General features: G+C 42.3%; 2 protein-coding genes across 2 annotated transcripts in view; one reads left to right on the top strand and one right to left on the bottom strand.

The window, feature by feature from the left end:
- kmo (kynurenine 3-monooxygenase) overlaps positions 1–27,961 on the top strand; it is a 369,659-nt gene that overhangs the window by 85,302 nt on the left and 256,396 nt on the right. The window lies entirely within an intron of this gene.
- On the bottom strand, positions 880–17,202 carry opn3 (opsin 3). Its single transcript, XM_078557254.1, has 4 exons — positions 16,698–17,202; positions 8,069–8,388; positions 2,917–3,165; positions 880–1,552 (listed from the first exon to the last, which is right to left on the bottom strand). Exons 1-4 carry the CDS (start codon positions 17,005–17,007, stop codon positions 1,271–1,273), a joined length of 1,161 nt encoding a protein of 386 aa, XP_078413380.1. The 5' UTR covers positions 17,008–17,202; the 3' UTR covers positions 880–1,270.

Raw genomic sequence — 27,961 nt, 5'->3', positions numbered from 1 at the left:
AAAAGTAATTTTATATTTACGAAGTGCTGTTAAAAATTCTAATAAATCCCTTAAAAATATTGAAAAATTTAACAAAAGTTTTATACATCTCAGCTTCTACTTTTACCCAATGTATATGTGGAAATCTTTAATTTGCTCTGTACTATAAAAATTGAAGGGATTTTATTTTACAGCTTTGTTTCCCTGTTTGGGTGTCTGTGAAAATCCTTTAATGCGGTCGGCTGCTCCGAGGGTCTGCTGACATCACTTGTTTCATGCTGGGAGACCCCAGTAGAAAATGCTGCAATCGGTTGTGGTAACACTGCATAGCTATAGCAATTAAATTCCCCTCAGTGAGATCGTTGTATCTCAGCAAAGCTTACTTCAAGAACAGTGGCACTCACCCTCTTGCTTTGCCATTGACCACAAAACCTGAGCCTCAGTCTTTTAATCCTCGTCTTCAGGTTTAGAAGTCAAAATTGCCATCATCCAAATTATGGAGTTCTTGTTTTACTTTCTCTTTGTTTCCTTGATAGCACAGGCACTATAGGCCTTCACTTTGCTTTTGTAATTGAGAAACAATTGAGTTTACAGCCATGCACAGAGACCATCATTAGCTGAAGTCTGAGTTATAGGGAGAATTTTAAGAGGCTGATGGTGAGACACCCTTTTGTTTCATTTTTATACACTGTATAAACTGCTCAGGGGGAGGAACATTTAAGCTCAGGGACAACCAGGCCTGCTGCCATTGAACTGCTGTAACTTTGTCAGAAGCATGGTATAAAAACAGCTACATGTCCACTGAAATAATGGTGGAGCAGGAGCAGATTTTATAAAATTCCTGGCTGATAAGGAAGAAGAAATGTTGAGTATTCTGAAATAGTAAATAAGAATTATCAGTACATTAGAGGAATTTTATTGCTCAGAATGCAAATTTTCCTATTGTTTCACAAGGTAATACCACCAAATGCCGATGGTTTCTTCAAACTCCCCTCTTCAAACAAAGTATTGAAACTTGGGGAACTGCGTTGAGACCTTGAGTACACATCACATTTAACATCTCAATTTGAAAAAGTTTGGCACTGTATATTACAGAAAATATTAAAATGAAGAAAAATGACACCTGACTTTTAAAGAGCATATAATTTATCACTGCTATTCCTCAAGATTTAGCTGCAAGATGCTACAGAAGCTGGAGTGATAGAGAGTCTTATTTAAAAGGACACATTCTGCTTACAATGAGAAATGATCCCCCTGAAAAATGCAACTGTATTCATTTTTATTTTCTCTTTTATGCTCTTTCTGATTTTAATGGTCTCACTTGGATGATGTTTAGGTTTGTGGCATTAAGTTCAGTGCTGCCATCAATATCCTGAGTTTCATCGCTGGTTATGATAAACATTATTGAAGATGAACTAAAAGTCACTCTCTTTTTAGGGCGATCCACAACCTTTTCAGATAAGACGATAGGCTTTCCTGGCTTGTCACTTCGGACTCGAACAGCATGATCTTTTATTATCCACTTAATTCTCATTAGACGAGAGCAAAGTAGTTGCATTAGACACCATCGATACTGTAAAAGAGTCACAAAAAAAATTAAATTGTCATTAACTATATTACTTATTTTCATGTTCTTTTTTGTGAAGACTGAAATCTTAGCTTTTCCAATACTCCTTATGACTTAATGAGTTTGCCCAGTGAGTGACAGCCCCACACATCGGGAAGGTGCTTATAAGGAATAAGTTAGTCCGATGGTGAGTGGGTGGAAAAAAACAGACTGTATTCCTGCTACTGATTATTTTCCAGAAACCTCTGTTGGGAATGCAAATATACAGACATTAGTTGAGGAAAGGATCAGGCATTGCATCACCCTCCTTTAAACTTTACACATGAATAACGGCCACTTGGAGGAGACCTGTGTTTCAAGAAACATATCCCAACAATGAGTCAATTCCTTCAGTAAAGAGGACGACAACATTAGTTTTCCAATTTACCTCGCCTACAGAAACTGCTGACTCATGCTGGTTTTCCCTCAGTCACCCATGACAGTGAAGTGTGCCTAGACAGGCTGGGTCAATAGGCAGTTTTATTGTGGCAGCACAAGAGATGTGCCCAATGCTATCCTCACATGAACTTTTTTCCACCCCCAATCAGAACTGATTCCAGTTTGTGGAGTGCCATGATGAAAATCAATTTCAGAAGGATAGGACGATGAAAGCCATTTGTCTCACCCCAAAACACTTGAACCTGCAGCCCAAGAGGAGGAAGAGGTAGCTAGTCTTACGATGAGCAGTAGGCAGAGTTCTCCCACTAACTGGGAGAAAAGAGAAGGGCAAAGGAACACAGGTTTAGTTTACCCATCAGCAAAGAAAGGTAAGGGGAGCGAGAGAAATTTATTCTTGAAGCCCAGAATTGATCAGAGTCAGGACGTAGACTATAAAATTAATCAAGCCTTCAAATACTAATTTTACTACTGTCATTGTTCAAGGAAAGTTCTATAGTTAGCCGAATCATATCAAGATTTGATTACGTCCATTAGTTTATGCTCACTTGCTATGAAATAAAGCAGCTTAATGATTTGCATCTAGCCTAGTGGTCTCACTAAAAAAAGTGTTTGGGTCTGCCTTTGAAAAGATTACGGGGTAAATGCACATGAGAAAGGGTCCTATTCTTACAACGCGTACCCATTGGGTGACAATGGATCAGGAGCAGGCAACCCTGATTAATTTCCCTATTTTGTAACTAGGAGTGCTAAGGCCCACTGGAGCATTCCTTTTGCCACTCTAGCTGAGATCATTAACACAGCAAAGACCAGGGATCAAGAGCTGGAATCTTCATAATCTGAATGGTAGTTAGTCACTGCCTCAAACAGCGGAGTTATCATGGGAATGCAAAATATTTAAGTTAGTGTTATTTATAAGAAATGCTCCAACATACCTTTCTGCTCATGAAGATATAAATGACATGATTATATGCTGTGCTCGACTTGGCAAGCAGTGAAACAATAATGGTTACAGTGGGAGTAATGTCAGTGTAACCATAAACCAGCATGATGGATACCACTGCATACGGCACCCAACAAACTAAGAAGATGGAGATCATGAAGAAACACATCTTTGCCATATTCTTCTCATAAGTTAATATCTTTGCAAGTCGGACTGACTGAAGACCTTGAATGTTTCGAAGCTGCAAAGACAAGAAGTGTCATAGCAGTTATACCTTGGAATGGACTAACCTTGCAAGTTTGCCATTTTTTGTTTCCACTTGAGCCCTATCCCACATCAAGGTACATTTTTTAAAAATATGTCATTGGGCAATAAATGCCAGTGCTGCCCACCTCTTATTGAACCGAGTGGCTTCGTAGGCCATTTCAGAGGGCACTGTTAAGAGTCAACCACAAATCAGGAGTCTGGAGTGACATATAGGTCAGACTGAGAAAGGGCAGATTTCCTTCCTTTAAAAGGATATTAAATTAATCAGATGGGTTTTTCCCCCAAGGACAATCCAGTGGTCATGGTCACCATCACCAATGCTAGTTTATTCTAAAAATCGCGGATATATTAACAGAATTTTATTTACCCCACTACTGTGATGGGATTTGAATTTATGCCTCTGGATTATTAGCCCAGGCCTACCATATCCCATCTGTAGACTAATCAGGTATAAAAAACAATTTTTGATTTTTTACCCCACTTATCCAGAAGGTTCTGACTTAAAGGATGATATTGTTCCACATGCTCCAGCCTGAATTCCTGCCATTCGTCAGGTCTCATGAAGGACAGCATGTAAACGTCAGCAAACAATTCAAACACGGGGCTTAGAACAACTGATTGAATGGGACAGGGAGACAGGCTGATCTTTCCCCCTCTTTATTCCTGGGATATAGAGACCAATTACAGGAGGCCTCCACAATAGTTGTCCCATCAAAAATCAGCAGCGACTCAAGGATTACTCTGCCGATTTGACTCAATCTTACATACGGAAATATAAATATCAACTCAGCCATCACAGGTGTGGATCAGGCACTGAAGAAATACAGTACAATAGTATTCATCTCGAGGAAAACCGTATATTAATTTTTAAATTAAGTACGTAATGGACATTCAATTAATAGATCTGGTGTATAGCCTATAATTCTAGATAATCCCCTGGAAAAAAAGGGATTTCAGAAGGGTAAACAAACATTGGGTTTGTTACACTTATGATAATGCTGCCAAGCTCATATACATTATGAATGTTTTTGCATGGTCAGTGAGTATAACAATATGGGCAGTGGTGTTTTTTTTTCTAAATTCATTTATGGGACGTGGATGTCACTGGCTAGGCCAGCATTTATTACCCACCCTTAATTGCCCTTGTGGTGGTGGGCTGACTTCTTGTACCACTGCAGTCCATGTGGTGTAGGTACATTCACAATGCCGTTAGGGAGGGAGTTCCAGGATTTTGACCCAGCAGCAGTGAAGGAGCAATGACAATTTCCAAATCAGGACGGTGAGCGGCTTGGAGGGGAACTTCCAGGTGGTTTTCCCCATCTGTCTGCTGCCCTTGTCCTTTTAGATGGTAGTGGTCATGGATTTGAAATGTACTGTCTAAGCAGCCTTGGTGAATTCCTGCAGTGTATCTTGTCGATGGCACCCACTGCTGCTACTGTGCATCAGTGATGGAGGGAATAAATGTTTGTTGATGGGATGTCAATCAAGTGGGATGCTTTGTCCTGAATGCTGTTGAGCTTCTTGAGTGTTGTTAGAACTGCACTCATCCAGGCAAGTGGGGTGTATTCCATCACACTCCTGACTTGAGCCTTGTAGATGGTAAACATGCTTTGGGGAGTCAGGAGGAGAGTTACTCGCCCCAGGATTCCTAACCTCCGACCTGCTTTTGTAGCCACAGTATTTATATGGCTGGTCCAGTTCAGTTTCTGTCAATGGTAACCCCCAGGATGTTGACAGTGGGGGAAATTGAGTGATAGCAATGCCATTGAACATCAAGTAGTGATGATTAGATTCTGTCTTGTTGGAGATGGTCAGTAACTGGCACTTGTGGCGTGAATGTTACTCGTCAGCCCAAGCATGGATATTGTCCAGGTCTTGCTGCATTTGGACAGGGACTGCCTCAGTGCCTGAGCAGTTGTAAATAGTGAACATTCCAACTTCTGACCTGATGATGGATGGAAGGTGAAGCATCTGAAAATGGTTAGACCTAGGACACCCCTTGTGCAGTGATGTCCTGGAACTGAGATGACTGACCAATAACCACAACCATTTTCCTTTGTGCTAGGTATGACTCCAACCAGCGGAGAGTTTTTGCCCGGATTCCCCATTGACTCCAGTTTTGCTTGGGTTCCTTGATGCTACACTCAGTCAAATGCTGCCTTGAGATCAAGAGCAGTCACTCACCTCAAGTTCAGCTCTTTTGTCCATGTTTGAACCAAGGCTGTAATGAGGTCAGGGGCGGAGTGGCCCTGGCAGAAAACAAATTAAGCATCACTGATCAGGTTATTGCTGTCAAGTGGCACTTGCTTAGCACTGTTGATGACCCCTTCCATTACTTTACTGATGATCGAGAATAGACTAATAGGGTGGTAATTGGCCAAATTGGATTTGTCCTGTTTTGTGTATAGGACATACCTGGGCAATTTTCCACATAGCCGGCTAGGTGCCAGTGTTGTAGCTGTACTGGAACACCTTAGCTAGCGACGTGGCAAGTTCTGGAGCACAAGTCTTCAGTACTATTGCTGGAATGGAAGAGTGTCAAGGCCCATAGCCTTTGCAGTATCCAGTGCCTTCAGTCATTTCTTGATATCATGGAGTAATTTGAATTGGCTGAAGGCTGGCATTGGTGATGTTAGGGGCTGTGGTGGATCATCCACTCTGAACTTCTTGCAAAATATAGTTGCAAATGCTTGAGCCTTATTTTTGCACTGACATGCTGGGCTCCACCGTCATTGAGGATGGGGATATTTGTGAAACCTCCTCTTCCAGTGAGCAGTTAACTGTCCAATCTCATTCATGACTGGATCGGACAGGACTGCAGAGCTTAGATCTGATCCTTTGGTTGTGGAATCACTTGGCTCTGTCTAACGTTTGCTGCTTATGCTGTTTGGTACACAAGTAGTCCTGTGTTGTAACTTGTCCAGTTGAGACATCATTTTTAGGTATGCCTGGTGCTGCTCCTGGCACGTCCTCCTGCACTCTTCATTCAACCAGGGTTGATCCCCTGGCTTGGTGGAAATGAGGATTGAGATCAAGTATGTTTTTCCCTCTTGTTGTTTCCCTCAGCACCTGCTGTAGACTCAGGCTAGCAGTTATGCCCTTTAGGACTAGGCCAGCTCAGTCTGTAGTGGTGCTACCGAGCCACTCTTGGTGATGGACACTGAAGTCTCCCACCTTGGGGAGGGGTAGTACATGGTAATCAGCAGTAGGTTTCCTTGCCCATGTTTGACTTGATGCAATGAGACTTCAAGGAGTTCAGAGTCAATGTCGTGGACTCCCAGAACACTTTCCTCCTGACTATACCACCTCTGGCGGGTTCTACTGGTGGGATAGGGCATACACGGGGATGGCAGCATCTGGGACATTATCTGCCAGGTATGATTTGATTCTGAGAGTATGGCTATGTCAGGCTGTTGTTTGCCTAGTCTGAGAGATAGCTGTCCCAATTTTGACACAAGCCCCCAGATGTTAGTACGACTTGGTAACTAGGATGTTTTGGTTGACACATTGTGGACTTGACTCCACAACACATGACTTATTTGCAAAGTGGGAGGAATAAGTGAGTCTGATTGACAGACTCAAGTTCCAGCTGGGCAAGGAGCATGCTGAAGCAGGCCAGAGCAGTAGGTAAGGAGCCTGCAGCTGCTTGTGGGAACTTGGTTGTAACCCGGTGGGGGGGGGGGGGGGGGTGTAAAGAAGGTCATGAGATCCCAGGGAAGGAGGCAAATTTGGGGAAAGGGGTGTGTGGGCAGATGGCACTGGATACATTCCTGCTCAACCTGGCCCATTAGCAGTGCTGTAAGGGCACTTACATTTTCACCAGTGCTACCCCCAGCTCACAAAACTGTCAGATTTCCCAAGGCCTGGGAAACCCAGCTGGCCAGGGTTAAATATGTAATACAGGTTAAATGAGACACTCCCATCCCTATTATAATATTTAAATTGGCAACCCATCTTCTGGGAGCAGGCTGGCTGGCTACCCGTCCCATCTCCATTAAACCTGGAAGTGCACGGCTTGGTGTTAGGTTTAAAATTATAACCTCACCTGACCCTAACTCACCCTGTGGAGATTTGACTTCCTGGGTTCAGTACTTCCAACAGAGTTGCCAATAGGGAACATAAAACCACAAACTGCTTCCTTTTTATTATTTATGAAAATTACCTGGATGAGAAACATGCAAGTCCTAAAAGTAGTGTGGAAAGAGGCCTTGAGGCTCATTGACAGTTATGAGGAATGGGTGGAATAAATTTGGACTCTCACCTTTAACGTTGATGATTGAGACTGCACCTAATTGAGGTATACAAGATATTAAGTGAGATAGAAAAGACTAAATCATGAGCTCTACTTCTAGCTGAAGCATGTAGGCATAACCCAATAGTTCAGGATTAATACCAGGAAGCACTTGCCCACAGACTATAGATCAATACCTGGAATGGTCTTTAGGGAGGTCATGGAAGCAAAACATCATTCGTCACAAGACAAATGAATGAAAGTGGAGGGAAGAAATTTGAGGGCTATGGAAGATGCGATAGATGGTCAGATGTCATTGCCATCGTGATTATCATAATCTAATTACCTAGAATCAGAGCTGCATTTGGGCATGAAGAGGCCTTGCAAGTCCCAAAACAGGAGGCAGGAAGCAGGTGCACATGTGTGTCTGGAAGCATATTGCCCACCATACTGGGAAAGGACAAGGAAGGCAACCTTTCCCCATGCCTGAAGTGGGCATTAGATTCTTTTGAAATCCCCCTCAGTGATTGACCAACACTAAGGCAGCTGGTTGAAAGTGTGCCTTATCATTCTGCAGAGTTTACTTCGACTATTCCCTTACATATAAATTCACACTTTGAAGATAGGAATAACTGGTTTTACTTACCATCCTTAAAGTGCATAAAATATTTCCATAGCAGTAGACCATGACACCTACAGGGACAATCAGGCAGCCCAAGTATAAAAGGAGGACAAACGAGGTATCACTGGGGTTTCTGGGGTCCCAGTTCACCGAGCAGCCCAATCTATGCAGCTCCAGAGAGTATTTGTTCCAGCCAACTAATGGTGCTCCAGTCCAGGCCAGTGAGTAAAGCCATATATACGTCATAGCACGCCAAACCCAGGAAAAGCCAATCGCTGTTGCATTCACAACCCGGAGGTAGCGCTCATATGCTAGGGCTGTCAGTGACATTATTGACGAAATTCCTGTGAAGTTAAATGACATATGGACACAGTAAATTACTCTTGTCCTCTGTAGATTATCTACAAACCTTGAAAGAGCTGACATCAACCAATTACTACTTATTAGTTTCTGGTTTTCAGACCTTTTTAATCTTCACCTCAAGGGTTTTGGTCCCCAACTAAATTTTCACTTTAAAAAATACATCCAGGAGAGGGAATGGTCAATCCTACCCCTCCCTACACAGTAATGCAAAGCTGACTCTTCCCCATATAATCCTAATTTTCTCCAAGCCTTCAGTGGGAGATTACAATTTCCAGAAAACAAGTTTAGTATTTCTTTTTACTGGTGGTGGGGGCTAAGAAAATAAAGATAGGCCCTTTGGCAGAAAAATTGCTACCTTAAGATGAGGCTTTTCGCTTGGCATAATCTATAAACATCAGTACATCTTGAAAATTGGTGACTAAGTTTTGGAATTTTATATCCGGTTTCTTTGAAAGTTACTGGGTCCAAACCCCTCATATCACTGTGGGAGCACTAATCAGTACAAGGCCGGGCAGCTCACAACTGTGGCCTGCTACCTTCTCAAGACATGAACTAGGAATGGGCAAAAAATACTGGCAGAGTCACATAGATAACATCCAGAGAAAATGATGTGTGCTTGGGAGATAATTACATAAGGTGACTTCACATTATAATCGCAAGGCCAGCTCAGGCAGAGAAGAAAACCTCTCCACCACCGTCCCCGCAGTCAGTGTCAATTAAAAAGGCAATAGTTAGGACCTTTGTAGCTGTTCCTTTTCACAATGCCACGGGTAAAAAAGGGGGTTACTTCTGTCCCAAGTTACAACATTGGAGGGAGAACAGCTGAGGAAATTATTGGTTCTGAATCCAATATATAAAGGAATTAGGTTATAATGCAGCCCACCAGTAGAGGGCACATTAGTCAAGTTCCCTTCTCAGTCTCCATACTTTGTTCTGGGTTCCCCCCACTATTTATAAAACAAAGAAATGCATCATTACAAAAAATTTCTGTCAAGACAAAGAGTCACTATGATATGACCATTTGTTAAGGCAGCATCCTACCACATGGCACAATACAGAAAAAGCAAATCAAAACAGGATTTCTATAGCTTGGCAAGGTGGTTTTACAGTATGCCTCGAGTCATAGGTACGTAAAAACTTATACCGTATTATATAAACGTTTCAGCAAAACAAATTTATAGATTTAAAAATTGACAGCGTTCTTTTAAAGCTACTCCAAAGTATATTGGAACCAAAATGTTCATAAGTTCATCAAAATCTACAGGAGGATGGCTTAGCACTTCAGGGGTAAACCTTCCAGAACCCAAATATCGGGAAAGTCCTCCAGGAACTGAAAAAAAAAGACGAAAAGGAAATGATGGATCCATCATTGCCACTTTTATTTTAAATCTTTAGGTCAATTGCTTTAAAAAAGGTCCTCGTTATTTTTCAATTTTTTGTTCATGATAAAGTTACGCCCAAGAACATAATTGTAACTTGCTCTTTAGGTGCTGATAGTTCAATAATACTGAAATGTCATCAAATCTGAGTCTGGAAGGATTGAATTTGGTATTTTCTGACCATAAACACTGCCCCCATTGGTTTTTTTTAAAAAAAAAGTAGATACTGTGAATGGTTCCACTGTTGCCATTTTCAGCACCTCCAAGTTAATCTTTTATTCTTGACCAATGACCCTTTTGCCTTGCACCATCATCCCTTTTTGTAATTTAATTACTCCTGCCTTCCATAAACCCTCCTTTGCCTTACTTCCTTTCTCTCTGCATTTGCTTGAAACCCATTACATTTGTAACCTTCCCAATTCTGGCAGAGCATCAACCTCAAAAATTGTTTCACTCTCCACAGATGCTGCTCGACTTGCTGAATGTATTCAGAATTTTCTTTTTTAATGGTCAAAGAGACTTTGGTGCACACGTACAGGGAAAGCAGAAAGTTAAACGTGGAGGTGCAGTAAACAATTAAGGTGGCAAATAACATGTGACCTTTATTGCAAGGGGATTGGAGTACAGGAATAAAGAAGTCTTGCTACTTCTTTAGCAAGTAGTAGTACAGGGTTTTGGTGAGACCATATCTGGAACACTGTGTGCAGTTTCGGTCTCCACATTTAGGAAAGGATATACTTACATTGGAGGCAGTGTGGCGAAGGTACACTAAATTGGTCCCTGGGATAAGAAGGTTGTCCTAGGATGAGAGGCTGAGTAAATTGGGCCTATATTCTCTGGAGTTTAGACGAATGAGAAAAGTGATCTCATTGAAAATCAACAAAATTATGCAGGGAAAGCAGAACATGCTGGAAAAACTCAAGCAGTTCTAGCAGCATCTGTGGAGAAAATAAACAGAGTTAACGTTTCAAGTCCTTATGACTCTTCTTCGATGCTGCTAAACCTGAGTTTTTCCAGCAGTTTGTTTTTGTTTCAGATTTCCAGCATCCGCAGCCTTTTGCTTTTATATAAAATTCTGAAGGGACTTGATAAGGTGGACAAAGAGATTGCTTCTGTTGGTCAGGGAATCCAAAACCTGGAGGCACAGTCTCAGGATAAAGGGCAGATCATTTAGAACGGAGATGAAGAAAAATTACTTTACTCAAAAGGATTGTGAATCTTTGGAATTCACTACCCCAGAACAGTAGCGGAGGTGCCACTGAATACATTTAAAGGCTTGGATCGACAGATTTTTGGTGTCTCAGGGAATTAAAGGATATGGGGAGCAGGTGGGAAAATGGATTTGAAGCCCAAGATCAGCCATGATATTAAATGGCGGAGCAGGCTCGATGGGCCAGATGGTCTACTCCCGCTCCTATTTCTTGTGTTCTGTTTATATTTCAGATTTTCAGCATCTGTATTATTTTGACTTGATGACCCAGGAGGAAAAATCAGTTCAACACTTATTTATTTTTAAAGTGGGGTTTGAAAATTCTGGTCTTTATTTACCTTCAAATGGAATGCCTGTATTACTGATTTTCTTTTTTTTTTAAATTGGGATTTGAAACATCAGTAATACTGGCATTCCATTTGAAGGTTAAAAAAAAGACCAGTTCAGACAGGTTTTACTGGTAGCCTTCATTTCCAAGTTTTAGCTTTTGGGGGTTAATTTTACCCCAGTGAAACATGTGTGTGTTTCTTTTAACAACTAAATATGTATATTGTGGATTACAATTTAAGCATCCCATGATGTGAAAATGTTCCACAGTCCGTGCAGAACATTTCTATAAAATATACCAAGTTTTTCCCAACAGGAACCCAGCCTTGCAAATGCATTTCTCCCAAAATCATTGTAAATTTACATCAAAAAGAAAACGATGCACCAGCTCCCCCTAACCTTTCAGGCAAGTGCAAGTCAGGAATTGCTCATCCAAAGAGGACTTCCTTTTTTAATTAAAGTCCTCTGAGGAACATATTTTAACCCCCCCCCAACCCCCCAAAAAAAAATCCTTCACAAGACACCAACATATTTTGTTGCTCAACTTTCTTTCTTCCCACCCTCAAAGACTAGGAGCCCAACTTCCATACACCACCATCCCATATCCAGAACAATTTTGGACAAGAGGAGGGGATTTCCCCGTGGACATTTAACTCTATGTTAAACACATTGGAGGAGTTGGAACAACAAGTGGCCTGGATCTTGTGGTCAATGGTGAAGGGGAGGCATTTAAAACACCATTCTTACCCTTTTTGTAGGCTGCAGCGGGAACCTGCTCTCCTGGCTGTAGTATGGGTCCATTGGTGAGACAAGTATTGAGCCCTAGAGGAGAGGCATAATTCCAGTGAAGCTATGCCTCCCTTGACTATATGAGCTGAAAACTCGATGTCTGCCTTTAATCACATTTACTTGTCACTGACCTGATGAGCTGTTAATCATTTTAAATGCGCTTTAGTCAATTGATTTTTTAAAATTCCAGCTATCCCTCCCACTCCGCCACTCCCAAGCTCTATTCACTATTGATAGAGCTAACCTCCCTTTCCATTTCCACTTTAATTGATAACATTGTCTGCTCCACACCCGTCCGTCAAAACCAGATTTGGTTTTATCTCCCAGTCTTTAATATTGCCTCCTAGATAGCATCCACCCTGCACACATTATGACTGAATCAGAATTCCACATCTGACTTGTACAACAACCTGCACTTCTTCCATCAGCATTGCTTTGTCAAGTTAGTTTGTCCCCATTCCTCTGTGGAACCTCATTTCTCAATTGCAAATCTCCTAATGCACTTGGCCTGTCCTACCCCAGATTTATTTTCTCTCCCAATCATAGATCCTTTCAAAATACCCTCAGTTCCTCCAAAGCCATTTATTCATCTGCCTTGAATTTTCCTCTCAAATCTCAGTAACACCATTTGTTCCACCTGGAGCTGAGAAGTTAATGTTAATGTCCTTAGTGCAAATAAAATGTCTTTACAGAAATAAGGATCCCTGGCAAAATGTTGCTGGGGCAACCAAATCTGATTGCATGGTATGGCTATCCTGTAATAGGGTGCATATGGATGAAGTTCTGCTGCAGTTGATCAGTCAATGAAGATGCCCGGCAGAATATAACCCTTGCAGAAGCGAGTGAGGACACAGCCTGGTTTCTCATAGGCTGAATATTCTAGCAACTGGAACATTTTACATGCATCAAGCATACATTTTCCATCATAAAGGTCAGAAGTGGGGATTTTCGCACAATGTTCAGCACCAGTCGCGATTCCTCAGATACTGAAGCAGTCCATGTCCAAATGCAGCAAGACCTGGACAATGTCCAGGCTTGGGCTGACAAGTGTGGCGTGAATGTTATTTGCCACAAGTGTCAGGCTATGACCATCTCCAACAAGAGAGAATCCAACCATCAACCCTTGATGTTCAATGGCATTACCATCACGGAATCCCCCACTAACAACATCCTGGGGGTTACCATTGACCAGAAACTGAACTGGACCAGCCATATAAATACTGTGGCTACAAGAGCAGGTCAGAGGCTAGGATTGTGTGATGAGTAACACCTCTCAACTCCCCAAAGCCTGTCCATCTACAAGGCACAAGTCAGGAGTGTGATGTGCTCCCCACTTGCCTGGACAATGCAGCTCAACTCAACTGCAGTGCAACTCAAGAAGCTTGACACTGTCCAGAACAAAGTAGCCTGCTTGATTGTTTGTAGATGTGGTGCCATTTACTCCCTCCAACACTGGCGCACAGTAGCAGCAGCATGTATCATCCACTATCTCTTCTGCCAAAATGCATCAACTAACACCTCTATTAAGTTCCATCTACAATGGGCAGAAACATTGTCACTGTACATCTTGTTGTGGATTGGTATCATCCTCAATGTCTGCCACTACCACCAGCTTTGGTGGTATGGACAAATTGAAAGTTCTCTCCTGTATTCCAATATCCAAGTCATTTTATATAATCAAAAAAGTGGCCCGATGGCAACACCTCTGTCTACCATCCTCCAGTCTGACAAAGAACCATTTACCACAACTCACTTCTCTGTCCTTAAGCCAATCCAAATTGACAATGATCATCCCATAAGCCTCAATTGTTACCCAGCCTTGTGGTGTACTTTTTCCAAATGCGGTTTTTAAATCCACATACACAGCATTCCCTTTACCCATAAAAAAGTCAAACACACTGCCTTTTACAAATCCATGCTGGCTCCAAGTCAAACCCGTCCAAGTGCATGTTAATTATTTCTCAAAACCTTACCCACCAATGATGTTTAATTGACTGGCTTGTATTTTACTCAGACTGCCCTCTCTCAAACAAGGGTGTCACATTTGCCACTCTCCAATCCTCTGGCATCTCCCCAACAGCAAGGGAAGATTGGCAGGTTTTGTTTTAAATTCATTTGTGGGATGCAGGCGTCACTGGCCAGGCCAGCATTTATTGACCATTCCCAATTGCCCTTGAGGCGGTGGTAGTGAGTTGCCTTCTTGAAATGCTGCAGTCCATGTGGTGTAGGTACACCCATAGTGCTGTTGGGGATGGAGTTCGAGGGATGGAGTTCCAGGGTTTTGACCCAGCAGTGAAGGAATGATGATATGGTTCCAAGTCAGGATGGTGAGTGACTTGGAGGGGAACTTGCAGTGGTGGTGTTCCCATGCATCTGCTGCCTTTTTCCTTCCAGATGGTAGCAGTCATGAGTTTGGAAGGTGCTGTCTAAGGAGCCTTGGTGCGTTTCTACAATACATTTTGTAGATGGTACACACTGCTGCCACTGTGCATCAGTGGAGGGAGTGAATGTTTGTGGATGGGGTGCCAATTAAGGGGGCTGCTTTGTCCTGGATGTTGTCGACCTTGAATGTTGTTGGGAGCTGCACTCATCCAGGCAAGTGGACAGTATTCCATCACACTCCTGATTTGTGCCTTGTAGATGGTGGACAGGCTTTGGGGAGTCAGGAAGTGAGTTACTCACTGCAGAATTCCTAGCCTCTGACCTGCTCTTGTAGCAACAGTATTTAAATGGTTAGTCCAGTTCAGCTACTGGCAAGCCCCCCACCCCATATTCCCCTAGCAATTTGGAGTACAAGCCATCTGGTCCAGATGATATCCCCACTCTCCAGCATAGCCAGCCTTTCCAGGACATCCTGCCTATCAATTTTAAACCCAACTGTTATCTCTACCATCTTCCCTTCCACTGATATGTCAGCATCCTTTTCCTCAGTAAACACCAATGCAAGATACTCATTCAATTTTCTAGCCTTGCGACCCCAAGCATATAGTCACCTTTGTCCTCAAGTAGTAAAAGAAGGGGCAGGGTCTATTATGTGCCAGTAAAATATTTTTTCGGTTCCCTTTATATTAACCATCATTCGGTCCTCATATTCTCACTTTGCCAGTCTTATTTTCCTCTCAACTTATTGTATTTGGCCTGGTCCTTGCTCGAAAATTCAGGCACGCATAAGAGTCAGATGGTTTTCTAACCTTTGATCCAGTAAGGAGGTAGCTAAATCCCTGTTTCAGCATGCACCAATCTATATAGTCAGCAACCACCACCACCACCAATAGCTGCACCACCCACACCCCTTCTCCCACATGCACGCAAATATGACTGAATGTATCGCATTCATTCACAAACTAGCAGAAATTGTATGATCTAAAATAACTTATTTCATTTGTGTGGAAATGTGTGCAATTCCCACTAAGAAATATTCTATCCCAAACACAAGTTGCTGCACTGGTAAGGAAGGTGCACACTTCTTGCACTTTGAAGTCAATTAAACATGACAGCTATTTGAAGGAAGATGCACGGCTCTCAAAAGTCACAGGCTACACAATGTCTGATGAGATCAATGCACAACTCCATACCCCACCCCACGGAAATAAGCTGGGCAGACACTTGGGAGTGCTATCACATACTTGGACAGGTCAGTGGAGAGAAATGTCACTGTAAATCCCTGAGGTTTCTGAGTTTTTCCACTTAAAAAAAATATATATATATATATATAAACACAAACCCTCATTTTCCAGAGGCTTCATGATGGACTAGGATGAAGAACAGCAACATCCATCGAAGGCCAGGAAGATGAGGATTAATGACTGTAGCCATGATCTCTTTTTTCAGACAGCTCAAAACATTGATCACTAACACATCCTACTGGAACATTTTAAGTCACAGAACTAAAAGCTTCTACCTTTTGTAGAATTAAGTCTTTCTTTACTGGAGAGACTTCAAATAATTGCTCATATTTTGACGTTTCAGTTCTGAACATGTGCAATATGAAAATTATATTACGTCCAAAAATAAAATCCAGCATGGATTTTTAACGGGCCGAATGGTCTTCTGTGCTTTTGTGTAATCTTGACATCAAATGGAAGAGAGACCGAACATGGTCTCACCAGGCATTGTGCAGCCCCGTCTCTCTTGGGAGCCATTCAGAAACACTGATCAGGGTAACCTAACGACTGGAACATTTAACCAACCCCAAATACACCCCACTCCCTTAAAACTCGCCGCCATCCGAGCCACCGAGGAATGAACCTTCTCAGTCCTCAATTCACAACACCGTCCGTGGACTGTTTAAAATGGAATGAAAACTCATCGCGTGAAACGTGAACTCAGTTTCTATCTCCCCCGATGCTGCCTGACCTGCAGAGTCCTTCCAGCATTTCGTCCTTAGACCTGTTCGTCAACCATTCTCAGCCGATGGGAAGATGTCGCCATCAACTACTTATTTTTTTTTGTTGCTCACGCATCTTTTTGTGAAAATAACCCTGAGCTTGTGTAGGGGAGTGGAGGGAGGGTGTTGTGTTGTCACAGACCTCTTTTAAACAGCCAGGGATGGGGGGGGTGATTGCATCTTTCTCATTGTACTCACCAAATAGACTGTTACTGAAACCGTCCCAGGCACAAGCCGTGGAACCCCAAACCCATCGTCCTTTTAAGCAGGAGACAAAGGTAAAGATAAGTCCAAAGACGGACAGCAGTAAGTCACTGATGCTGATGTTGACAAGGAGAAGGTTAGTGGGGGTCTTGAGCCTCTTGAATTTGCAGTAAAGCACCAACATCAGGAAATTGTTGCCGAAGCCCAAGACACCTATAGTGCCTACGATGGCTGCCAGAACTTTGTAGGCAGCGGGGCTGAAGAGCACTTCCTCCCGTGCATCGGTACTATTAGCTGGATTCATCACTGCCCGCTGTGCAGCTCCGACATACTGCGCGACCGCCCCGGAGATCAACTCCGGAAGGATTCAGGAAGTGAGTTACTGCTAACCTGCTGAGGGATTTATAATCCGACTGCAGGCAGCGCCAACCTAGCGCCATTCAATTGGGAGCCCTTCGTTTAAATTCGGGGTGGCTTAGTGTCATTCTTCGTTAAGAAGCGTCATATACTTTCACGTCACTGATAACGGGAGGAGGGGAGTGGGGCTGACTCTCGCTGCCATGCGAGATTTGTAGTTTACCCGGGAAATGGAATGGAGCGATTAAAAAAAAATAGGAACTGCTCACTTTTCGGCAACACAATATATTTCTATATGTCTTTAATAGCGTGAAGCATTTTTGATGAAAACTCTACATGAGCATTCACCCAACAAACTAGCTAAAAACCTACAAATTGGTAAAGTGATGCCAATCGGTTATCTATGAGTGATCGACGACCAATTGGTCGACCTGTTAATTATCAGTTGGAGAATAACTTCCCAGCTGTCCAGTCAGTCTGAACACATTTCTAAAATCGGATATCAAATGTGCTATTGAAATTCAGTTTAACACAAACACATATTTGACTGATATAAACATGTGCCTCGTCTGCCTTTGAACTTCTGGCATCTCGTGTCCTCATATGGGAATTTCTACAATCACACTTGTCCGTGATTGGGTAAATGTGTACCCCCAACAAGCAATCAATCAAGATTGAACAGGTAGCGTTCTGTCAATCAAAAATGAGAACATAAACTTCCAATTAGAAATGGAAATGTATATGAAAAAAATCCAAGCAACAATAAGTAGTCAGAAGAAACTATCAATATAAAAGGGAAATTAAATTGAGGGACCAGTTCAAAATATTTTGAAAATTTGACCTGATGCCCTTTTATTTCTCACTGAACTTAATGGTCAAAATAAGACAGCTAACACGGTAAAGTAGTTAAATATTAACATTTACAACAGAAATACTTAAAGGCATAGAGGGTAGCAGTGAAACTCAAACTAAGAGCTGATCTGTTTCAGAGTGCTGGGCATAGGTGTTTTTTTCCCATTGGATCTGATTTTCAACCAGAAATTTGTGTATCCCATTTAAAAATAACCCTTAAGGAGAGATTTGGATTCCCCAGTGACACAGACCACAAACTAAAGTGCCCAATTTTTACAGGGGTACAATTAGTAAAGAATTTAACCACAAAATCAAAGGCAACTTATAAAACTTAAATCATAATGCTATTATCCACTGTGGGCTCCAATCTCTGCAGTGTCCACCTTGCACAGAGGGCAGTAGTGGTCACCATGTGCTCCTTCTCTATGGCCATCTCAGCATGGACAAGTCTATGGAGCAGAACTTGGCAGCCAAATCAACTGTATTTGGCCACCTCGGCGAGGCCTATAAACCAATCCATGTGGAGGTCTTCCGACTTAGTCACCCCTGCTCTCCACCCTGACTGGCCAAATTGCCAGCAGCATGAGACTGAAGTGGAGCCAGAAGCTGGTTTCTGAGCAGCCCTTTCAAATAGTGGAAGAAGGTCTGCTAACTTTAAAACTCAACAAAGATGTGGAACACAGGCTAATGCAGGCTGCAAAAGCTACTGGTGGTCAAGGTGTCCGTAAAATAGCTTAAGTACCAACTGAATGGTAATTCTCTGTACAACGTAAAAGTCTACATCTGAAGAAGAGTAAATAAGTTCACCCAATGAGAATATTGTCTTTCAAATAACACCATTTTTTCCTGATTTACACCAAATGGGTTATTCAAAGACATTGAGCTCACAGTTAACTGTTTAGAACCCTTTTGCTATGGTTTTGAGTTCTGAGGAAAGAAAGGGAATGTTTAACTTACATCTTGAGAGTTGTAGTCTAACAGTGTGACCAGCAATGTGCTAGAGGTAGAGGATTTTGTGATCAGCAGTGAAGCAATGGTGTCACCATTGACCTTGAAGAAAGCTGCCCACAAAGCTGTGGATTTTCCCCTTGCGCAATGGTTGTTTGAATTTGCTGCCAAGTCAAGGGAATCTCTAGGAGTCCAGTAACAATGATGTCACCAAGTCGGGTAAGCAGCCAATCACATTGAAGTATTCTCACAACCGGTTAAACAGGAAATGAAAAGGTCTGTATTTACAGAGATTGATACAAATGATTGAAACATTATAGAAACTGAAGTATCATAAATAAACTTTGAAAAACATTAAAAATATGTGAAAGTTTATCATAATGGAGAAATTTGACAATCCATGAGTATAAAATTAGTTTTTCAGGGACAGTAAGGTTAATTCTGTTAATTCTGAACTTAGTTTGCTGTTAAAAATCCCATTTATACCTCAGTCAACAAGGTGTAAGTTTTTACAAGGTTTATATGGCAAGACTAATAGTGTAAAAGGTCAAGTTCTCATCAGTTTAATGATTTCTATTTAATTGCAGTCAGCGGAAACTTTTTCTCAGAGGGTCATGAGGCTTTGAAACTCTTCCTCAAAAGACTGTGAAAGCAGAGTTAGATAGATTCTTCATAAGCAAGGGGGTGAAAGGTTATAGGTGCTATGTGGGAATGTGGTTATGAGGTTACAGTCAGATCAGCCATGATCTTATTAAATGGCAGAGCAAGCTTGAGGGGCCAAGTGGCCTACTCCTCCTAATTTGTATGTTCATCATCATTTCTGTTCTCAAACTGACAGCAACTTCAGGAGTCCACATATGCACAGTCAAATGTAGAAGTACAGAAGTTGCTGTCAACAATTGTATGCTTCTTCATATGATATGCCGTCATCCTCATGTGGCTAGTCTGAATCTTTGCCCTCTTCAGATTCATCCCCTTCAACATCTTCCTCATCTAAGGAGATGTCTAGCTCTTCCATGTTTCCCTGTGACAGCTCATCCCCCCTTTGCAGCGTTAGGTTTTGTAGGGTGCAGCAAACAACAATGATGCTGGACATTCACTCTGGTGAGCCTCATGTTACCAGTCCAAACATCTGAAATGTATCTTTAAGAGGCCAGTAGTCTGTTCTATGGCTTGGGGCTGAATGTGCAGCATTGTATCTCTCCTCAAATGCACCCTGTGCCAGATGAACGGGCATCATTAGCCGTGTCTCCAGAGGGTACCCCTTATCACCGAGGAGCAACCTTCTAAGCACTGAGCTCTCTCAAATATCTCTGGCACCTGGGAGTGATCCAAAATGTACGGTTCATGTAAGCTCCCTGTACCTAGCACAAACATGTTGAATCTGTTTCTGTGATCACATATTAGCTGGAATTCCAGAGAGTGAAAGCCTTTTCTATTAATGAATATCACAGGCTGCTGCCAGGGAACTCTCATGGCCATATGTGCAGTCGATGGCGCCCTGCACTTGCGGGAAGCCTGAGATCACAGTGAATCCAGCCTGGCTTGCTTCATCCATGTGTAACTGAATGTAATGGTGAGCTTTATTGAAAAGGGCATTGGTCACCCCCCTTATGCATTTGTATGTCGCTGATTGTGAGATTCTACAAAGGTTGCCATTGGAGCCCTAGAAGGATCTGCAGGGAAAAATGTTCAGTGCGGCAGTGAACTTCAGAGCAACTAGCTCTGGATGCCCTCCAAATCCGTGTGGCATGAGTTCCTCACAGAGAATATGGCAAATGTGGGCTACCACATCCCTAGAGACGCAAAGGTGCCTGCAGCACTGTCTTTCGCTCATCTCTGTGAATGAGCTGCATCTTCTGTAGACCCTTGGTCATGCCAAACATCTTCATGGATTTCGCCTCTCCTTGTTGGCATCTGGGTCTTCCTGGTACCCCGCTGGCTCTTGTTTCTCAGTGTGTTGGCATTACCTGAGCTATGCCTTTCAGCAATGGGACTTTCTCCCCATTCTATTCAAAGCTATCAAGAAGGCAGCGTTGTCTGCAGCCTGCATTCTCTAGTCCTCCTTGTATCTGTGAATGAATACAATTGAGCAATCAATGAGTGTTTCCCTAGAATGGTCTCCCTCTATACACAAAGCAGGAATGCAGTCTCTAGCCCTTAACTTTCTCTCAGTCTGCACATCGCATACCAAGGTCACCCCTTGCAGGCTGATAATATCCTGGAGATTACTGGTGGCTGAGCAGTTCCCTCAGACATGACTGCATATTCACAATGAGTGTCTTAATTAGGGACAAAAGATCCAAATCCTAGGAGCCACAGTGAGCCTTGTGTTGGTTGTCCTCCAGTGACCTGGACAATAACTATCGATTCCCAATCCTTGCATTTTTGTCCTGACTGCAAGCATGGTGCCTTGAATGCCATGAACAGTGCACTGGAAACATGGAGCAGGGCCCATGTTGCTTCTGTGCAGCAGAGGTGACCATTGATTTTTTGATCCTACATCCATTCTGACATGCCTCTGTAAGGATCAGATGCTGATTAAGACCATATGCACTGCAGCACCTAAACTTAATGGATTCTTGATTGAATGCATACTATTAGTAAAGGAGCCAAGCTCATTCATTGTGCATGAGACCCTCCAGTCCAGCCCTCAGCTGAGCCATGCTCTCCATGGTTTGAGCAGGACAGTTATAGGGTACCCCTTCAGTTGGCCAAGGATTGCTGTGTTGAACTCCTCCCACATGCTGAGACACCTCCCTGATCCATCATTTTCTAGCTTATTTTTCGAACTGCATCTTTGTAAGGTGAGATCGAAAATGGTGCTGCTGGCCTTTGCCTGGGACCAGCTTCCAACCTCCCCTACCACCCACCAAGTTCCTGCCATCCTCCTACATAGTCACTACCTCCTAATCCCCTTCCTCTATCACTATCCAGCCTTCCCCTGTTACCCTTGAGCCATCATTATCCATATGGATATTCCTGTTCGCCTCCTGAACTCTTTAATATTGATGTCTCCATGCCTTTTGTTGACCTGACCCCTCCTCTTCTAGAGGCCATATGCACCCTGACTTTTCAGGACCCCTCCCGATGAGACCATCCAATACCCCAGCATGATTTTTTAGCTCCCAACTTATAGGGTTAAGATGCCTCCCCTGACTGACTGTGCCATCTGCCTCAGTACCATGCCTCTAACCCCCAGGACCAAGTGCCTTACGTAACTGACCACACCCTACACACCATACTGTACACGACTGTCACTGCCCAGAGAGGTCTTTCCCCACCCAAGACCAGGACCAAGACATGCATGCCACGCAGAGCCCTCCAACACGGCCCACACAGCCCCAGGGTAGTTTCTTCAATATGCCACCAAGGGCATGGTCTCAGCCCCAGGACAGTCTCAGACTCTTTCTTGGACAGTCTTTTAACTCTTATCCCAGGATAATCTTTCATTATTCTACTCTATTCCTTGACCACCGCCTAGTTCTACCTTGGTCTCTCCCCTTCTCTCCTATGTTCCACCCCCCACACCCCCAGTCCTGCCTTGGTCTCCTCCCTCCCCTCCAGGTGAAAGCAGCATTTATGTACCTCGATGAAGTGAAGCGCGTCAGATGCAAACCATTTATATAGTTAGGGAATAGACCATTCTAATTATATGGTGGCGGGGTACTTAATTTGGAGGGGGGGATGTAATTCTGGTGAGTTGATCTTTTAATGAGCATTCATGCGATGCAAATGAATGCGGGAAACTCGATCCGCCTTTAACCCACCATCAAAGTCGAGAGAACAAAATTCCAAACTATAGTTTCCCGTTGGCAGGAAGGTGACTTTTTCCATCACACTAAATTCAGTGCCCCTGCCTGCCACAATTCCTGCTTGCTGGCAGGAGTGAAAAATTCCGCTCATATTCTTTCTGACCCAGAGACAGAAATACTACCACGGAGCTAGTGGTTACAGACATGACTACTCTATTGGGCAGCAATATTCTGGTTTCCACTCACTGGACTTGTCTGGATTGAGGCTCAAACTTTTCATGTTCTGACTCAAAGGTGAGAATGCTGCCTCAAAGCCAAAGAAGCACTTCATAAACATTTTTAAAAATTTGTTCACAGGATGTGAGCTTCGCTGACTAGGCCAGCATTTATTGCCCATTCCTAATTGCCTTTAAGAAGGCGGTGAACTGCCTGTAGTGTAGGTACAGGCACACCTACAGTGCTGTTAGGAAGAGAGTTTCAGGCTTTTGACCCAGCGACAGTGAAGGAACGGTGATATAATTTCGAGTCACGATAGTGTGTGGTATTTTGCAAAAATGTATAAAAAAATGATATGCTAATTTTTAACATATACCTATTTATATACCTAGACGTTGTCAAAGAGTCTTCTGCGAGTCTCATAGAGTGATAGAATCATTATGGCACAGAAGGACACCAATCTGCTATCATTTCCCAGAATTCTTCACAGCCGAGGTATAGCACCACAATTCTTTGGGTTCTATAACACAGGAATTAAATAACTGTTTTTAAATCTTTCTTACTTTCTTAGGCAGTCAGGTATCGACAGTGTTCAAATAAAAACAACCCCCAACAAAGTAGTCCTATAAACACCCCACAGAATGCTTGTAATTGAATGAAATGGCAGTGATCTGTTCCAATCATTTTGATTAACCTGTGATTGTGACATATCAACACTTAGGCAAACAACTATAAGATATACTGTATGCAGCAGACATTAGCATATCTTCCATAACAATAATGATAAATGCATAACAGTGCCTTCAATGCACCAAACCATAAGGTATATTCTCTGTGTATATACTGATCAATAAGTAAACAGTACTTCTGTGTATGTGACCAGCAAGATGCTTACATTCCGACTCATATTGTACAACACAAAGGTTCTGGTGTGCCTTATGTTTTGAATACAAATTAAGTGTTTAATATTCAATCCAAAACTTTGAAAGATGCATTTTGATTTGGGAGGCATGTCTCATTTTGAATCCAATGAGACTCAGCAGGCTAACAGCAAAAAAAACCATCTTGTAACCATCATGGAGACTTGAAAAGATTTACTAATAAGATCCACTTGCCTCTCATTTCTCTTCATTACTGTTAAAAAAAATTAAAATTAAAATTAATTAGCAAATGTGGTGGTATAATTGCTGATTTTCTAAACAATTCTTGTTGATTTCTATTGACAGCATGCAAGTAAAGAATTAAGTTTAAAGTCAAGACCAAATGCTTTAGGTTGAAGAAATTTAGTGAATTGATCAGAATAGAAAAGATTGGTTATCACGTGAAGGAATCTTTCCTGAGGTATTTTTAAGGATAACAACTGTGTGGATCTGGTATAGGTTCAGGGACTGATTTAGTTATAGGCAAATTCCAGTCCTGTTTTCCAATCCTGCCTGGAATTACTAAATCTTGGGAATAGTTACCAGTGAGGTTATAATACTAGTTATACTAGTCAGTCTTTCCAGATATTTTTCTTCTCTGTCCTTGGTTTCCCCCTTCCCAATGTATTTCTCTATGTTTCATTTCCTACTCTCTTCTTTTTATTGCAGCTCCTTTAGTGTCTGCCTTTCACATCAGTGAGGAGCTGAACTCTCTTTGTCTCGTGACATCTTAGAAAATGAGGAACCAAAGGAGCAAAAATAGAATTGGGCGATCACATGGTTGGATGGGGGTTACAACTGGGAGATTGAGCTAGTAACTAAACAAGAACTGAACCAAAGCTTTAGAGATACACTCGGGAGATAAAGGGTTGGATTATTGTGGAGTCAGGAAGACTGCACGGACCTTTAAACATAGTGTGCGGGACTTGGATGCGGAGGTCCTGCCCCCGTTTCCAATTTATTCCACTTTTGCCAGAAGGGGACGGGACGCGATTCATACAGGTGGGAAACCCAAACTCAAAAGGGCCATTGATCTTAGAGTTGAGTTCAAACAGATCCCATTTTTGGCTGGTCCAAGGGCGTTAACCCACAGTGTGGGAATCACAAATTGATGGATTTAAACACTCTTGAAGGGAGAATAAGGTCTGTTTAGTGTCATGATCTGAAGCTTTAAATCCTCTGCGCTTTTAACATGAAAAAACAGGCTGAAGCTGTCAGTGAGAGCTTAAAAAAAACATTGCTGGATTGCTTTGATTGGTGAGCCATTGGTGAGTATTAGAAAGAACATTCTGTTTATTCAGTTTCAATAGAGTTCTTTGTTGAAATTATAATAATAGCCCTTGGGAAATATCATTATGAATGCTTAGCTGAGTTTCAAAAACTATTATCATAGCAGGGGTTTCCGAGTTCACAGTTTTATTGACAGTTTAAAGAGATTAGCTGTTAAAGGATTACCTGTCTTTCATATGGGGTCTGAATAGAAGTTTGTTTGTTTGTATAAGAGATTAACAACCTGAAGAGATTTAAAAGCTTAAATGAATGTGAGTATTTTCACTATCAAATATGTATCAGTGAGAGCTGTATTAGATTGTTAGAAGTTTATTTTTTTCATCTCCACATGGCTCCTGAGATCTGCCCATGGTGGAAATTGGGTGAGTGGCTGTGGAGGTGGCATGGTGTATGAGGAGGCATGGGGGTGGGTGGGAGGCATGAGTTGGCATGGACTGTGGGTGGGAGGGTGAGGGCTGTGAGGAGTAAGGGCTCGAGGGCCTAGCAGCTTCTAAAATAGCTGGGATGAAGTCCCAGAGAACCTAGAGAAGTGGGTCTTCTAACCAGCCTGCCTCAGCATTCGCCTGCCTCAGTGTCTGCCTAGAATCTTCTTCTTGGTGTGCCAAACTTTATCTTGTTTCCATCTCTCTGGTGAGGAAATTTGGTGTAACAGGGTAGCATAAATCTGGCCCAGATTAGGTAGAACTGGAAACCAAGGCAATTAAATAAAAAGAGATGGATTAAAAACACAATGATAAAGAAAAAATAAATAGTCGTTTGGTAATACAGAACTTGAGTATTGCTAAAAATAGAAACATGTCTTAGCTTTGTATCTTGCACTCATCAGGACACTTGCAAGAATACTAATCTAAGGGGGAAAACAAAAATTTATACTGTATGTGAAGAGAGTGCTGATTGGTTGGCAAGTGGCATTGCCATGGAGAATGCTCCACTGATGGTGACTGACAGTTAACTGCCAAGCATTGTTTGAAATTTAAATCAGGCAGTTTGACCCTGATTGGTCAAGGCATTGCCCTGAGGATTGAGTCAGCGAATGGCTGTCATTTATTTTGTTTAACTGAAACAGGCGCAATGTTTGTACATGTTCTTTCTGTCTGCAAAGTACAGGGCCCTGTGTATTAATATACGTAGCTTCCAGTGCACACAAATACACCACACTGCGAGCCTGACTGACAATCTTCAATTGGTTGTTAGCATAATTGTCAGCTAAGAATTACGCTGGTAAAACCCTTACTCTTGTTCACTTTGGTTGTTCTCTCGGGTATATCCCCCAGCTTCACCCTCCCAAGTCCAAGGGGTGCAGACTTAAGCATATAGCTGGCAGACCTGGCACAAAACTTGTTTCGTCATCCATCATCAGATCTGGCTGGATCACATCAAGGGCATTCAGGCCATGATCTACTCTGCTAAAACTGCCCATTGCTCCTAGGGAGCAAAAATTATTCCCGGCTTATTTGCTCCACTTCCAATTGTCTCCTTAATCCTTTTCCTCTGCCCCCCTTCATTCTCAACAATGATGTGCGAAGCATGGATATCTTTGTCACTACGATTAAGAGCATCCAATTAAACTGCCACTGCTGTATTCTTCTCTTCCCATTGCCCTCCAAGCCAAACCTCTCCCGGGGCTCCCCCCTTTCCTAGATCTAAATCTGCTTTTTTATCTCTCTTCATACCTGTTCCATAAGACCTCTCATCTGTTGCCTTGACCCCATTCTCATTAAATTACTAACCACCCAGAACTTCCCATCTGGCTTTGTGCTTGTTGACATTGTAAATGGTTCCCATTACCCAGATATTATCTACTTCCCTTTCAAAAGTGACATTATCAATACCACCACCTTGAAAAAATCCACCCTAAACACCACTGTCATTGCAGACTACTGAACGGTTTTCCATCTACAGTCTTGACTTGGAACTATATCACCTCTCCATCACTGTTACTTGGTCAAAAATCTGGAACTCCCCTCCGAACAGCACTGTGGGTATACCTAAAGCACATGGACTGCAGCTGTTCAAGAGGCATCTCACCACCATTATCTCATGGTCAATTAGAGATGAGCAACAAATGCTGGCCTGCCAGCAATGCTCACATCATGAATAAAAAAAACCTAATTCCAGAAAATCAAACCCCTCTAACATTAAATTGAGTTCTTATGATGTGGCTCAGTCCCCTTATTGCAGGTTGGTCTTCCACTGGGCAGGGAGGTCAGATGTATAAACATTCTGTCCAGTGAATTGAACATAGAGGCTACTCAGAAAACATTCACAGTTTCTTGGCTGATTCACATGGAGCCTGAAGAAGTATGAATGGTCAAACAAAAATTGTCCCACATCCCACAGGCTCCTCCGTGTCCAGCCCCATGTCCCAGGTAATTTAACACATTAAATGCAGATTATTTAACATAATAATTTCCTCCCTGTGATTGGGGTAGTTGTTGCCCTTCCCTTCCTCTCCTTTTATCCCAACTTTATTAAAAGACTTGCTTATCTGACAAAAGCTTACAGTGAAATGTTAGCCTGTCTTTCCTCTGGACAAATGCTGACTGAACAGCTTTGTATTTCCAGCATTTTCTGTTATCTTGTTCCAGCATTTGCAGGTTATTTTCTAATTAACCTGTGCTTACAGTGCAGCACAAATAACATTAATAATGCATCACAAAGCATGATTGATGTGATCAGAGTATTAGGTATCTATAAGTATAGTCATAGGAGGTGTTATATGTGTACTTATTGACTGACAAAAAAACCCCTATGCCAATATTCTTTTTATTGTTATCAAAAGCTATTCACCTCTGATGATTTCATGCAGACAAAGGATTTAAAATTGAAGGTAGCTCATTATACTTTATCTTTCTTTGCAATGCCATTCAGTGGACACAGTCCAGGAGCAATGGAGGTATCACCTTTTAATCATAGACTT

Source organism: Cetorhinus maximus, chromosome 14, assembly GCF_964194155.1.
Source record: "Cetorhinus maximus chromosome 14, sCetMax3.hap1.1, whole genome shotgun sequence".
Lineage (NCBI taxonomy): Eukaryota > Metazoa > Chordata > Chondrichthyes > Lamniformes > Cetorhinidae > Cetorhinus > Cetorhinus maximus.
The sequence above is the reverse complement of the archived record's forward strand: the minus strand, read 5'-3'. Positions and strand labels throughout refer to the sequence as shown.